Source organism: Falco peregrinus, chromosome 4, assembly GCF_023634155.1.
Source record: "Falco peregrinus isolate bFalPer1 chromosome 4, bFalPer1.pri, whole genome shotgun sequence".
Taxonomy (NCBI): Eukaryota; Metazoa; Chordata; class Aves; order Falconiformes; family Falconidae; genus Falco; species Falco peregrinus.
The window spans coordinates 93001132-93016508 of record NC_073724.1 but is presented as its reverse complement, the minus strand read 5'-3'; the positions used below and the strand labels follow the sequence as shown (position 1 = coordinate 93016508).

Sequence of the window (15377 nt, the reverse complement as noted above, 5' to 3'; positions counted from 1 at the left end):
CAATTATAAATCCTGTGAAAACTCTTTGAGGCTGAGCTGTTACCTTAATGACTTCAGTCGAGATTTTTATATATGCCATTGCATGTGTGGAAGGAGGCTAATTGTTGGTAAATAAGGATGACTTTTCCAATTTTGATGAGGAGACACAGTCCTGCTGCAGAAAGCATTATTGGCCGTGTGGGGTTTGTGCTCTGTGCTGGCTGCTGCATACTGGATAGTTTCTCGAGAGAAGCACAGCAGGGGAGAGCAGAAACGCTCTCAGCAGAGTTCTGGGGAAGCTGTTCCAGTCTGTGTCCACGTAATAGATACTGTCAGAGAGTAACACACCAGCAAAGCTGTAGGAAATCTGTGGATCTGGTACGGCGACCTTTCACAGCGCACCTGCCGCGCTGCCCGTGGGCGGGTACGTGACTCCGCCGCGGGTGCCAGACCTTGCGGCAGCCGAGATCTTCCTTCGGGCCGCCCCAACCCCGTTACGGGCCACCCGCGGCGACAGCCGCTCGTCGCGGGGGGAAGGCGCGGTCTGGCTGAGGGGACTAATGCTCCCGCTGCTCCCGGCGGGGCCCCGCCGCCCCGGGGCTGGCCGCGGGCGCTGCCGCCACACCTCCGCCGCGGGGGCTCCTCCTCCTCTGGCCCTCGGCGGCTCCGGAGCGGCGGAGCGCTCGCAGGTACCGCGTCCCCCGGCGGCGGGCCGGGCCGCAGTCGCGGGAGGCCCCGGTAAGGGCTGCCCGCCCGGCGCCATGGCGACGGCGGCACGGCCGGGGAGAGAAGGGCGGCGGGGAGCCACCCCCAGCGCGGCCAGCGGAGGGGCACCCGGGCCGCCAGAGGCGCCTGCCCCAGCCCCCGGGCGGGAGGCTGCGGACCGCCACGCGTGGCTCTGTGTCGGCCCTGCTGCGAGGTGGTCCCCCGCGGCGTGTGGTGGCCGTCGAGCCCCGCCGCCCTGCCCGAGGCCTGGCCCTGCCGGCCGCGCCTCCCCGGCGCCCCGCTTCCATCGGGGTGCCCGCAGGGGCAAGGCCCAGGGCGGTGAGGGGCCTGGCGGTGCCGCGGGCCGAGGGCAGCCGGGGGTGCGGGGGCAGCGCACCCCCGTCCCGGGGCAGCCCCTCACGCCTGTGCGAGCCCGGCCGCCCGGTGTGGCACCTTCCCGGTAGCGGCTGCGAGCAGGAGCTGGCGCTGCCCCGAGCGCCCGAACCGTGGGTGCCTGGGGGTCACCCAGCGCCTCGGGAGCTGCCAGCACCGAGCCCCCCCCCGGCTCCCGGGGCAGCTACACGGCTTGCCTGGCCTGCCTGGGGGGAAAGCCTGGCAGTAACTTAGCGAATCTCCCTTCCTACAGCTCAGGCCAACGAATAAGAACAGGTTTATACCGGCTGCTCATATTTATGTGTGCAAGGTTGCTTATGGATACGCTGCAAGTACCCGGTGATATGACCGTTTCTGCCAGAGGCTTCCAGACGGCTGCTGATGCCCGACGGCTCTTGGCAGTGAGCTCCTGCAAAGTGCAGCGGCTTTCCATTTTGCTGCCAACATTAGGTCACGTTAGTTGAAACTAAATCAACATGAAATAGATTATAATTTTATTTTTTTCCATTAAAAGAACAATTCTGCAGTATTGTTAACTTCAGGAAACAATGAGCCAGACTTACTTTCTACTGTTTTAACCTCATGGTGTGCTAAGACTAAGCTTCACACTTTTCTTTATGACACACTCATAAACTTGCTGCTTGTTCAAAGTGTAGATCAGCAATAAATTGCAGACTTCCAGGAGGTGGCATTTTCAGGAATAATCAACATCAGAAATAAAAACATGATAAAAGGTAATAAAAATGCGATGAAAATGACAGTCTTAAAAGGTAGTGTCCATTTCAGTAGTGCAAACTCAGATGTTACAGCATTGACTACGTGCAATATTCATTTGGGGACCTTTTTGTTTTAGCCACTGCTTTAAGACGAAGACACCATGGATAAATATGAAATCATTAAAAAAATTGGAGAAGGATCTTTTGGCAAAATATTCCTGGCAAAGGGAAAACTGGATAATGAGCAGTGTGTTATCAAAGAGATCGATTTAACTAAGGTAAACCAGCAAAACCTGGATGGTAATGGTAGCTATTTACCTGATTGTGCTACTTACATTTAGCTAGGGTATGAACTTGGGTTGTGTTTTGTCTCCTTTAGAGTTCCATCTTGATTATATAGAGTTAAACCTTCCAAAGACTGTATGCTTTGCTAATTTAGTGATTTTGCAATCATAGGCAAAACAGGTATTTTGGCATTAAGTCTTTACTTTTTACTGCATTTTTGTTTTCAAAACTTCTCCCTACTTACAATGTGTGACACTTCCTAATTCAAATTTTATAGCAGATGATTCAACTACGATGAAACTTTTGCCGCTGAAATAACAGATCACAATTTTGTCATACATTTCCTTAAGCTTTTTCATTTCCTTTTTTTCCCTCTCATCCATATTTTCAGACATGAGTAATTCACAACAGAGTCTTTTCAGTTCTCCCTTCTGTTTATGGCAGTTGGATTCATCTCATCTAATTTTAAATTTCCATTCTGTTGCTGTCAGCATCTGAGCTGTTTGGCTAGACTTGCTTTCTGGGAGAACAAGAGAAATACGTATTTTTAGGAAGCTGTTGATCGTGTGTATTTTAGACTTCTGCTTTAGAATGAGCTGAATCGGCCCACAAAAGCGCTCTTTGTTGAGTACAGAGGCAGGTTCGGGTCACTAGCTCTGGTATTAGAGGAATACCATTCCTATACCTAGTTCCAGAAAGCCAGGCAATTAAACTCCCTGTGATTTCAATAAAGGGATTTCAACGGTCAATTTCAGTGAGTGCCTGCATGCTTTTGACAGGTCCTTTGCTATTCTGGGCCACACTAGTGAATTTCTAATATATTAGAAAATTATAATGAATTTGAATGATTTTTTATACAGCTGTTCTAGAAAGAGCTGTATAACTTCCAGTTGCAAACCCAGAAAAATTGATATGCCAGTAATGACAGCTAAATAAAAAAAAAATAATTTCTCTTTATGCTCATAACCAATAAAAATGATGCATTTCTAATCTTAGATTTTGATGTATGCAAAATAGAAAAATGGAAGTTAATAAAATATTGTTGTGGATCCCACTCATTCAAAAACCAGAAGCTGGATACAGAAAATTACTACCTTGAAGTCATAAGAATTATTTTATATGGTAAAGTGTGTTTCATTCATTTTCTGACTTCTGAATCTTTGAGGATTACATTTCAAAGTTATTTTGTAAGAGTGAGGGTAAGAAACTTTCTATAAATACAAGAGAATGTTCTAATGGATGGGGACTTAGAGACATGAATTTTTTAGAAGTAATGTCGATGAAAGTGTGATCACAGTGAACCAAATAGAAGTTTTCCATTTAATGTAACAGGGCAAAGAGTTTGTCCGAAAGTTGCAAGAACGAACAACACTGTAAAATGAAGGACTTTTTTTCTTTTTACTTCATTCTTTTGAGATCACCTATATTAGGAATAAAGAGTCATCTAGACCCTTATTTTTTTAATACTTAAGGGAAGTCTAACTTTAGAGTTTAACTATTCATCAGGTAGCTTAGCAATAGCATTTGTGTAAAAAGTTTAAAGGTGTACATTTGCCTGTTTGTAAAATATCATAAGTTGTTCTAACTTTGGTAATATTCCGATATATTTCCGAGCAAGCACTGCAAATTGCTATTTTACATCTTATTTTATAATATTTCTGCATCCCCTTGGTACACAGTCTTTTTGTGTTTGTGGGACTGGTTTGAAAACAATGTAACTATTTTGTAAAAGAGTTAAATATATTATTGCTAGCATATAGTTACTTCATTCCTTGTAGATGCCTGTGAAAGAAAAAGAAGCCTCTCAGAAAGAAGTTATTCTTCTGGCCAAGATGAAGCATGCAAATATTGTAACCTTCTATGCTTCTTTGCAAGGTTTACTTTTAAACATTTTTCTTTTATTTGTGATTATAGGCAGCAAAACTTACCTTGTTAATATTGTCCAACATTAAGCCTGTCCCCAGCCCCTTACTCACCAGTGGGAACATGTCCCAATTCCTAAAAATGAACATAAGGAATCAAATTCAGTCATCATTTGCCCTCTCCATATGTGTGGGCGGGACCTAAGGTATTGTGGCATGAATGCTAGATCTTGGCGTGTCTGCATTGCTTAAGTTGGACTTTAGTCTTGATCTTCAATAGAAGTCCAGAGTTTAATGAGACTTTTCTAGGAGGTTCAATGGAAGAAGAGAGCTTTTGAGTATAGCAAGAAACAGGCCCTGTTGGTCTTTTGTTGTGAGCCATATTTTGAGGTATCACTCAAGGATACGGAATTCTTCAGGACTGAAAGAGAGAGAAGGAAGTCAGTTCTCCATAAAGCTAAATCCCAGTATTTATTTTTCCTGCTGACATCTGTCATAAGCAATGCCTTACGTAACGAATGCTATAGTTACAGCTTGTGTTCAAATTGTTTTCTGTGATCAGGACTGTAAATGTTTTAAGGGACACATAAATCTGGTACTCTTCTGGACCCCAGAGAGGTAACAATAGGGTGAGTTTCCATACTAAGTGGCCCCTGCTGTTTATTTCTGCTGTTTGGACGCTGTCTCCTTTTAACCTTTTCCCTAAGCCTAACTGTATATTTGGTAATTATTGGGGAACAACCTCAGCTGTGATGCATTCTACTAAGCATTGCCTGTAAGAAAATTTGTCTTTCTATCAGTGTGGTCTTTTGAGGATTTTCTCATGTATTTAAGATTTTTGTGAATCTCCATTTAAATATATTTTCACATCTTAGTTTTGCATCAGGTTTCACTGGAAGTGTCCATTTTTTCTCGATTACTCTTTGAAATGGAGGCATAGGTAGAGGTTTAACTACTCCCTTTTGAAAGAGGGACTGTATAGAATAAACAGAATTTATTGCTGTATTAACGAGTAATAAAGGAATAAAGGAAAAATTATACTTTTCCTTTCAGAAAAGAACAAGCTATATATTGTGATGGAATACTGTGATGGTGGAGACTTAATGAAGCGGATAAATATGCAGCATGGAGTGCTCTTTGATGAGGACCAGGTGAAAGAAGATATATTTAGAGGAAAGAACATATCATGTAAAACATATGGTTTGAATTGTCCGGTACTAGCTACTGTTTCTTTTCTGGCCTATTAAAATTATTGAATGTTTTAAAGAAACTTTGGTAATTTTAATGGGAGTTTAGAGTTTGCGTGTCACACTGCTGTGAGACCTTAAATTAATTCATTAGCAGTATTTTGATGCTGTTTTTATCCACCCTCCCTCCCACTGCTGCTTCCATTGTGGATGTACTTTTTCTTCGTATTAGTAGTACACCTACTAAGCCATGCTTTCTTTTAAATGGTATTTTAGAATTATTGGGTGATATATTACATATGAATTCTTCATTTTATGCTATTTGCATCATGACATATCCTGCTTTATATTGAAATCAGTGGTAAATCTCTCATTCTTTTCATTTGGGTCAAGATTTCTCTGATGCCATTTAAATAGTTAAACCAGCACAGAGAAACAAGCCCATACATCTGATTGCATTTGAACCATCTTCACTTACATTTTATTTTGTAAATAGGTGAGTAAGATAAGTACTGCAATTCACAGAAACAGAATTTCCCACTATTCCTTACTTACTCATCTTTTTTTACTAACTCTTAAGCTTTCTGAAGGAAATTTTCTCTTACATATTGGACTTAGTGTAATGAGCTCTGAGGTTATTTAATCCTGCATAGTCTTCTACTTTTGCAGGTACAATGAAAATTTACCTACAAACTAGACAGGTAGTATCAAACCTGTTAGTGGAAATATACTCTAGAGCATAAGAGTGGGGGAAAAAAGAAGTGTTGTGACTTTTTTGTTTGTTTGTTTTAGTAAAAGAAGAACTCCTTAGTGTAGAAGTTAGTTGGAAGTGAATTACTGGTTCAATAATAATGAATTTTAAGATCCTATTGGGAGCCATACTAGAGGTGGAGAGAACATGAGAGCAAATAGAGGACAAAACCACGTATCATGAAAACACAAAAGAGAGAACTGACATACAAAACCCCTTGACAATGAGACAGAATAATACATATCCAAAGAAATTGAAAGGAAGTACAGACAGAAGAATGGATTACAGAACATGTAAATATATAAATATATATAGAACATATAAAGATACATCTGCCAGTCAAGAAAGGAAAGAAAATTGCCCAGTGTAACGTCATGTTAAAATATCTATATTTTCAAATGTATGCCTAAGAAAGTATCATTTGTGGCATCAGCCCTATTCAGGAAATCATCTGCTTAATGTGAAGCATTAACTAAGTAGAAGATTATTACTTGAATCACAGTCTTTCATGGCCATCAGTCTTCCTAAATAGAGAAGCATGTAAACACATTGTATTTTTGTTTCTGAATTGAGTCCAAAAGTCCTTATTCAATAAAACACACGTATAGTTGAAGTTAAATATATGCTTAAGAGCTGTACTGGGTCAAGGATAAACCTGTGTGCTTACTTATTATGCAGTTTTTTTCATACCTGCATTTCACCACATTTCAGTCCTTCACTCTTTTTTTCTGTTTTTTTCTGGACCACATTCAGTAAGAGTACTAATATTATACCTGGGTGGTTTGACTTCCACCACTGAGGATTAAGAAGCACCTCCCAGTTCTGTCTCGGTTGTTATTTGAACTCACTCATTTCTAAATAAAGGTCTAGTATTCTTAGTGTACTTTGATGTGATTCTTCAGTCCCTGTTCAAGTACTTGTCCTGTCACAGTCAGTGAAAACTTGATGGGGATAAGGGAAGTAGAACCAGTATCTGCTTTCATTTAGTTTTGTGATAGCACTAAAAAAGGAAAGGAAAAGTCTATGACATTAATTAAAACAGTATTAATTTTTACATTTTACATTGCATATGCTCTACATATTTTAGATTTTGTTGTTGTAATTGGACATTAGAGTCACACAAATTTATAGGTATCTGTTCCCTTTAACTTTCACTGCAGATTCTGAGTTGGTTTGTGCAGATCTCCTTGGGCTTGAAGCATATTCATGACCAGAAGATTTTACACAGAGATGTAAAAGCAGAGGTAGTAAAATTAGTATCAGAAAGGGGGTGATTTTGTCTTGTAAAAGATATGCTTAAGAAGCTCTGCCATGTTTTCTTTTCACATACAAGTTTTGCTTTTATTTGCAGAACATTTTTCTTAGCAATAATGGAAAGGTAGCAAAACTTGGGGACTTTGGCATAGCAAGACAGTTGAACAGGTAAGCACCTTTTTTAATTAGTCTGTGACCTACACCAAATAGGACTGTTTATGAATATTCAAAATGCAACCTGAACGTGCACAACTGCTTGTGGATTGTGTTTGTTCAGGAGGTTGGGATACAAAGTTTCTGACACTACATTTTTTTCTGTTACCCTAGAACATGCCATTCTGCATGAAACCACAGTCATATCTAGCATAGTAACAGGACTTCTGTGAGGTATACGAATGAGGTAGGGTGGGGAAGCCCCGGGCTTTCCCTGTTGTCTGTGGAACTCACTTAAAGAGATTCTGGAGGCACAGCTCCTGTTCTTGCAGCCATTGATAATCATTTCTAGCACCTCATAGAAAAGAAAGCGAAGAGCACTACAGGCTTTGGAAAGAGTGTAAGAAGAGTTTGTACACATTTTCTTTGTATGTCCTCCAAGACTGTGCCTATATTAATTTTTTTAAAAGGGCCAGAACTGACTCTCTGGGCCTGAGAGTGAGTGGCATGGGACAGCATGGCGTGCATCCATACAGCCAAAATGTGTTCTCCCAAAGAGGGTGGCCTTATCTTTACTGACTTTGGGGGCAAGGTTGGCCTGTCTTGCATAGTGGCTAGATGTTGTCTAGGAAGAATGCTTTTTGGTGTGGCCAAAACATGCCAGAGGGCATGCTGACAATGGGACAGTTCTTGAATTTGATCTGGTTTTCAGCTGCTTGATTATCTTTGACCTTGGCAGGATATTGTGGCAAAGAAGGTCCACCATTTAGGTTTTCTGTGGAAAGGTAATTTCCTCTGCAGATTCTCCTTTAGCATCAGTCCTTCTCAGTTGCTTTGTACTCCATGTGCTGCAAGTCACTTGTTAAAACTTTTTCTATCCCTAAATTAGGTCAGTGTAAGTTTAACCACATTTCTGTCTACACAGCATCAGTAAAGAGAACAGATAACTTTAACCAACATAGGCGATTTTCTCATTTTCTTCAGATGTACCTAACTGTGTTCATGTATTAGGTACACAGGTGGTTTTGGATATCTGCTGCACCATGGACCTCCATGGGCTGCAGGGGGACAGCCTGCCTCACTGTGCTCTTCACCACGGGGTGCAGGGGAATCTGCTCTGGCACCTGGAGCACCTCCTGTCCTCCTTCTGCACTGACCTGGGTGTCTGCAGGGCTGTTTCTCTCACATATTCTCACTCCTCTGTTCTGGCTGCAGCTTCTATTGTGCAGTTTTTTCCCCCTCTTCTTAAATATGCTATCCCAGAGATGCTACCACCATCACTGACAGGCTTAGCCTTGGCTAAGTGGTGGATCTGTCTTGGAGCCAGCTGGCATCAGCTCTATGGGACATGGGGGAGGAGGCTTCCAGCAGCTTCTCAAAGAAGCCACTCCTGTAGCCCCCCTGCTACCAAAACCTTGCCACGCAAACCCAAAAAGTTTCTTAGACTGTCTTTTCCTCCTCCTCCGGGGTATAAAAAGGCATTTTCATTGCAGTTCTCCAATATGTAAGATAGTGTCCAATACTTTTACTTGCAGTGTCTGTGGCATCTCTGGTGCTCAGACTTCACATACTCTGTTAAAAGTGTAACTTACAACTTTATTGACATCTAGTATAGAGTGAGAAGAATCACACTCTGTGAGTACCTGTTTCTCTCCACTGACTTCCCAGTGGCTCTTGATTACATCCACAGAGTAGATACCTGAAAGCAAGTGAAATTAATCCAACTGGTGTTATTTGGTTACACCTTTACAAGTTCCAGAGATGGAACTAGAATTCATTTACTCCCCATTTAGTTTCTGAACAGTACGTCCTCCTTCCACAGTTTCTGACTTGTGTGACTGACTACCACCTCCCATATTCTTACTTCAGCGAGTATGTTGGAGACTTCTAATATTTTGCAGTGTCTTTGACAGCTTTCAGAATTCTTGAAAAATGTTTATTACAGTGCTGGTGAAAAGTAGGGAAAAGGGAATTCTGTGCTTTCTGTTTAAGTGCAGACAGTCTCCACTATTAGAACAGTTGGTCATTTTTACACAGAACTGGGAAATACTTAAGTAGTTCTTGGGGTGTTCCATTATTCAACTATTTGGAGAACAGAAATAATGTCCTCTGTGGGCTTTTCACCTGGAGTAGAGAAGCCTCTTGTTCAATTGCGTGTAAACTTTTTCAGTGTGTAAGCCATTTTTTTCATTGTGTTTCATTAGCACTATGGAGTTTGCCCATACCTGTGTAGGGACCCCCTATTATCTGTCACCTGAGATCTGTGAAAATCAGCCATATAACAATAAAACGTAAGTCTCTGTCTTTTTTTCATATGCTTGTGCATGAGGGCATGCAGGCATAAGAGAACTTATATTAGTGATATCGTGGTTTAAATCAGTATTTCTCCAGGGCACCAGGAATTTCACATGTCATCCTTTGTGAAGTTTTGTGTTATTGTGTACATTAATTAGGTGTATCAATTGTACACAACAACTATGTTATACTGTACAAGTCAGTTGAATTTTGACTTAGTGTCCAGAATATAGCAATCATTAATTTGTTGCAATTCATTTACAGGCTTAACATAATTATATATTTTTTAATAAAATTATTGTACTTTAAAGTTTAATGTCATTCTCTTTTAATACTCCTTGTTAGTAGTGGCATGAAATGTAAAATAGATTTTTTTCCCCCTTTGCTTTCTCTGGCTCTCCATCAAATGCTAAATTTTTCTCTTGTTTCCGACATGTAACAACCAATGCAAGTATGTGTCTTTTCAGTTCCAAGTTTATTAATTTTTGATACACTCATTTGTGATTTATAAAAATACACTGAAATGAATGCTACTAGATTGGCAATTCTGTAACTTTGCAGTAGCCACCTGCAGGAAAGACAAATAGGTCTGAGAATTTTAAAGGCTTAACACAAAATACTAGATGAGAAGCACTGAAAAGTTGAGCGGGCTAGACCCCCTTTATGTGGGAAATGTGATCAATACCAAATGTTCTGGAGCCCAGACTAGCATCTCAGCTCTAAGGTTCTATTCACACAAGTTTACTCCCTTATTGTCTTCTCAACAATCAAGTTAGCCAGAGACAGCTTTGCCCTTCATCCTGCTAGGAATAGTAAGTAGACATTCTTTATGTCATGTGCCTTTTCCAATTATAATTATAGTACCTAGTTAGGTATCATACAGACATTGGTACCAGAACAAAAAAGAAATTTCTAGTTCTTTTCAGTGCATCTTAAAGAAAATTAAAAGTTGCACCAATGTTGATCTGTAATGGACTAATGTTCATAAATTTGAGAGCTGAGAAGAGGTACTGACTATATGTATGAAAATATTGCAGTCTTTTCCATGAAACTTAAATGACTTTTTATTCACAGAGATATTTGGTCTCTCGGCTGTGTTCTTTATGAGCTATGTGCGCTAAAGCATCCTGTAAGTACCACAGAATCAGATCATTATCATATTATTGAAAAAGATAGTGGACAGCTGGGAAAAACTGTAGTAATAATAGCATTCATAGTCAGCTGATAGAATTATTTTCAGCTCATTTGTTGATATAAAAGAATGACTGCTGGTGTTAATTTTTTATATTGTGTCTGTTGTGTATATATTAAGGTACAATTTATTATGTTGTATTTCTGCAACGTGTGTGTGTGTATATACACACACTGAACATATATTTACTCTTTAGTAAGTACTAAACTTTTTCAAAAAGCAGATGAACAATGAAATGAATTAAAGCCAAATTTCAAGATTAGGGTCTAGGCATATAATTTTACTCATTTCTATTTGAAAATACCAATCTATGCTTTCTAAGGAATTTGAAACCCACATCTCCCCAGAAAGCAGTTTGACGTTCCTCAGAAGCATTTTCCTAAAGGTTTGCACATTCATGTAAGAAAATAACAGATTGATAGCATCTTCAGGAAGCTGTGCTGTCCTCAGCCTGCTGTGAGCCTCAGATAATCCTCAGCCTGTGAGTATTATGTGGAGAAGGGAACACAGCAGAGACTAATCCCAGCAACGAGAAAAGGATCAGGTTCCTGGGCTCAGCAGAAGTTGACCTTTTGCTGAGCTTGGATGTGGGAGATGACAGAGCAGCTCTGATAGGGAGAGCAATTGGGCTGAGCTGTGAGCAAAGGGATATTGCTGAGGAAAATTTCAGATTTCACAAAGTGAGAAAACATTAATATTAATTCTTATGCATATTATATGTTTTATTCTGTATTGCTGCCCATTTTTTAATTTGGAGGCAGGGACCAGATGCTGATGTAGACAGGAAATGCAAGTGAAGCTAAGGCAAATTTTGGTAACACCACCTTCAAAACAGCCATGTAAATAAAATGGTAATTTTAGAAAGAACTTGCTTTCAAAAATATTTTTGCCTGTCTGAGGCCCTAAAAAACTGTATTGATGTTGACCTGTTAAGAGATCTGCTGAACTGAGAATGCTGATTTACCTGAGTGGCTTTAGTTGTTAAAAATTAAGATTGTACCTTGGTGCCTGAGAGAACACAGAACACAGAGGCTAAGCTGCGTGGAGTGAAGTTTTGTAGGTGAACACTGTGAAGACAGTATGCATGCAGGTCTCTGTTGAACAGCTTTTGGCAAAATAAATCATGTTTCATTCTGGAAAAATTGCTTCTGTTTTACTATATGAGAGCAGAGTATGAATAAAAGTCTTCCAGGTACAAAAGCTGTCAGACCTCCTAAGCTGTGCATCTGAAGCAAGTAACCAGCAAATACAGTCAGAGAGAGTGGTTGTATTAATTTTCCACAGCAAGCTATGGTTAGCAAGAAGGGATTTGTATAGCACAGGGCTTCTGTCAGCAAGTACTTTTTTCAAGTGGGGGCATCTAGTCCATCATTTCCAACCAGCAGTACTTACTATCCCCTTTTTACTGTTTTCATTAAGTTTGAAGGCCATAGTTTGCACCAGCTGGTGTTGAAGATTTGCAGAGGATGTTTTCACCCAGTGTCTCCCAGCTATTCATATGATCTGAGGATATTAATTTCCCAGTTGTTTAAAATATCTCCAAGAGATCGACCATCTATCAATTCTATTCTAAGGAAGCCCTTCTTGCAGAAGCTTGTTCTCAGGTATTTGCCCCCTGAGGTAAGTGCCTGTACTGCTGCTTGCTGAGAGAAAAATACAGACCAAAGTAGTATAAACAGTTCTGTCAGGCACCTTTTTTCTTACACATGACACAGGAAGAACTTGGTCACACTATGATATATAGAAAAAGACCTTCAGCATCACAGTTTGGGGCCAAGCTGATACAAGGTAATGTTAATAATATTATTTAACATTAGTTCTACACTAACATTTGTTAGTTGTTATATATGTGATGGTATAACTTTCTCCAGCAGTCCTTATTGCACATTTGAATACAAGAGTTTTGCACAAAATTAAAAAGAAAAAGAGGAGAGAACTGCAACAGCAGAAACATTCACCCCAGGCAGTGCATCACTGTCCTGTTTAGGAAAAGACAACTTTAAGTCCAGCTCATTAGTAACATTCAGCTAGAAAAGCTGCCACAAGAAAGTGCTGAAACATTAGTCTTAATTCTTTTAAGAATGGAATTTACAAAACTGAGAGGCTTTGGTCTAGATGCAGTTCAGGTCCATCACATGAAAAACAATCCTTACTTAATTTTTCCAAGCTATGTGCAAAAATCTTGCAAAATGTGCTCCATGGTATTTTAAAAAATAATAAAAATGTATTTTACAAAATATTGTAAGTTAGATTCAGTTGTGAGAGACAATGAAATCTGTGTGGATTTAGTGCTCATTGATAGATCAGATTACATATGCACATTCTTAGAAAACATGAACAAGACTAAATGGTATCTCTGTATGAAATGCTGAACATGTTTCTATCAGCATAACTTTTTCCTAATTCTATATTATTTAGTATATCATAATTATGCCTTAAATTTATCTTTGGAAGTATTGAAGTAGTTTAAACAGATTTGTGAAAATAAACATATGTAGTTACTTAACTGCATTATGAACATTTTTTTTTTCCTCAATAAAAGTTCTTTGTGGTGTAAGAACCCATGTTATTTTGGAAGTTACTTCCAGTGAGATTACCTGCCTTCAGGACTCATGCAATTTGGACAGAGGCACCTGAACACCGTATCACTTAAGCATTTAAAATATATCTATGGTCATATACTCATAATTTTCATATATTTTATCTCCCAGACATGATAGTCTCACAGTCATTACTCAGGAAATATTTAAAACTCACTTAGAAACTACTTAGTCCTAGCAAGGACATTACTATTGGTTATTGCAGCTAAGGTATTTGCTAAATACTGACTGACCAGACTGGAGTGGTGTGTACTTGTATTCTCCTGCGTGGGAAACCGATAAGGTAAATTTTTCACTTTTCAACCCTTCTTTCCAGATTTCACAGGTACTACAACATTGTCTAGCAATCTGTAGAATACCGAGGGCTAGGTTTAGAAAGGGAATACCTAAGCAGGTAGACACCTAGCCTCCAATGAAATCTGAGCCTAACAATCAGACCTCCTTTTTTCTGTTATTGGTACTAGCATGAAATCAGCATTCTGATATAGAGGTTTCCCTTTTATTCAGTGTGCTTTGCAAAACTAATCCGTGAAATCCACTTCACACGAGTGTGACAAATCATAAAGTTTTCAAAAGGATGTCATTCTAAGAATGAAAGGCAGAGTGCCTAGGAAATGTGAAATATGGTGATGATGGTGATGATGATAAAGGGATGTAAGGAGTGTTTGTTAGCCCAGCCTGTCAGTGTTAGGTACATGCATTGTACTGTGGTTTGCAACTACATGATCATTAATCATGTAGAGAGCACAGAATGTAGCCTTTTAATGTTTTGTTTTTAAAAAGCATATAAACTTCAGAAAAGGAGAGTACAGGACCTAGTTTCTCCAGAATCTGGAATGGTGCTGCCTGTCAAGAAAAAAGAATTATTTCAAAGAAATGAATGGAAACCTACTTCAAGAGGGCAACAGCCTATTTTTCAGGTACTGTGTATCTGCATTTTTGTAATGTTTAATCATTGTCAGAAGCCAAATTTTTGCTCTTAGAAAAGACCCTTTGAAAGGTTTCATTAAGGTATATTAAATGTAGCTTAATGCCTACACCAAGTCAGTAGAGACAGTTAAGCACTCCTGAAGCCTCAGAAGAGGTGTTTCAGAAAGTCTAAGTGGGAAACTGAATTTAGTCAGCTTCAGTATGGTTTTTTGTAACAAAAAAAATGAGGCATGCTTTGCATTTGTATTTGCACAAAGGCAAATAAACTCTGTGTTTGCATTTTTGCTATAGAAGCAAATGCACTGAACCTCTTACCTCAGTCCTTCTGAGAGCCCATTCACAGGCAAAACCACTAGCACCCACTGCCCTTGTCTCAGATACTTACTACAACAATCTGGGATCAAACCCTACAGCAGAAAGCCCCTGTTCTTCACAACTACTTGCGTCCCTCGCTCATTTTTCACCTCCTTTCCTCAGGCTGGATATCAGCTGTGTACTGTGTCCAGCCTTTTACTTGGCATCACTTCATACCTTTGTATTTATCTTCAAGAGCATGTAGTACTGCCTTGGGTGCTGGTGAACACAGAGCAAAGCACATTTAGGATCTGGGAGTTCCCAGCAGTAATTGCACATTGCAGTTATGGTAGATTAACTGACGGTAGGGAATGTGGAATTCCCAGAGCTGCACCCATCAAGCAATCACTTACACTACCAATGGATAATACTGGTCCTGTGCAGAATATAGGACTTAGTTTTCCTCGTAGTTACATTTATGTGTATCCAATGCAAATCCAGATGGATGAAGTTAGGAAGGTTAAGTTTCCTTTCATTGTGTACCGCTGTAATCAAAGGCAGAATTTTGTCCACAGTGTTTCCATCTATGCGACATACTCTGATATTAACGCTGGGAAAGCTCCCACATTCTTTCAGCATCCAAATGAAGCAAATGGTTTGCAGAGTTGCAGGGTCATACTTTGAACGTGTTGCTTCAGAATTCACAGAATCACAGTATGTTTGAGGTTGGAAGGGACCTCAGGATGTTATCTCATCCGCACCCCTGCTCAAGCAGGGTCCT

The 15377-nt window shown here is 40.0% G+C and overlaps 1 protein-coding gene across 5 annotated transcripts in view; it reads left to right on the top strand.

Annotated features, from left to right (window-relative positions):
- Window positions 1-131: 131 nt before the first annotated feature.
- Window positions 132-15377, top strand: part of NEK5 (NIMA related kinase 5) — a 29480-nt gene continuing 14234 nt past the window's right edge. Inside the window, exons 1-11 of one of the 5 annotated variants that reach the window (XM_055802489.1) lie at window positions 132-668; window positions 1931-2071; window positions 3857-3953; window positions 4994-5091; window positions 7039-7122; window positions 7230-7300; window positions 9490-9576; window positions 10655-10709; window positions 12192-12392; window positions 12488-12560; window positions 14156-14292. In XM_055802489.1, the coding sequence (XP_055658464.1) occupies window positions 1955-2071; window positions 3857-3953; window positions 4994-5091; window positions 7039-7122; window positions 7230-7300; window positions 9490-9576; window positions 10655-10709; window positions 12192-12392; window positions 12488-12560; window positions 14156-14292 (1020 nt within the window). In that variant the 5' untranslated portion in view covers window positions 132-668; window positions 1931-1954. Of the gene's footprint in view, window positions 718-1930; window positions 2072-3856; window positions 3954-4993; window positions 5092-7038; window positions 7123-7229; window positions 7301-9489; window positions 9577-10654; window positions 10710-12191; window positions 12393-12487; window positions 12561-14155; window positions 14293-15377 lie in introns of those variants that run through there. The other 4 variants (XM_055802490.1, XM_055802491.1, XM_027790683.2 and 1 more) reach the window with 4 other exon arrangements.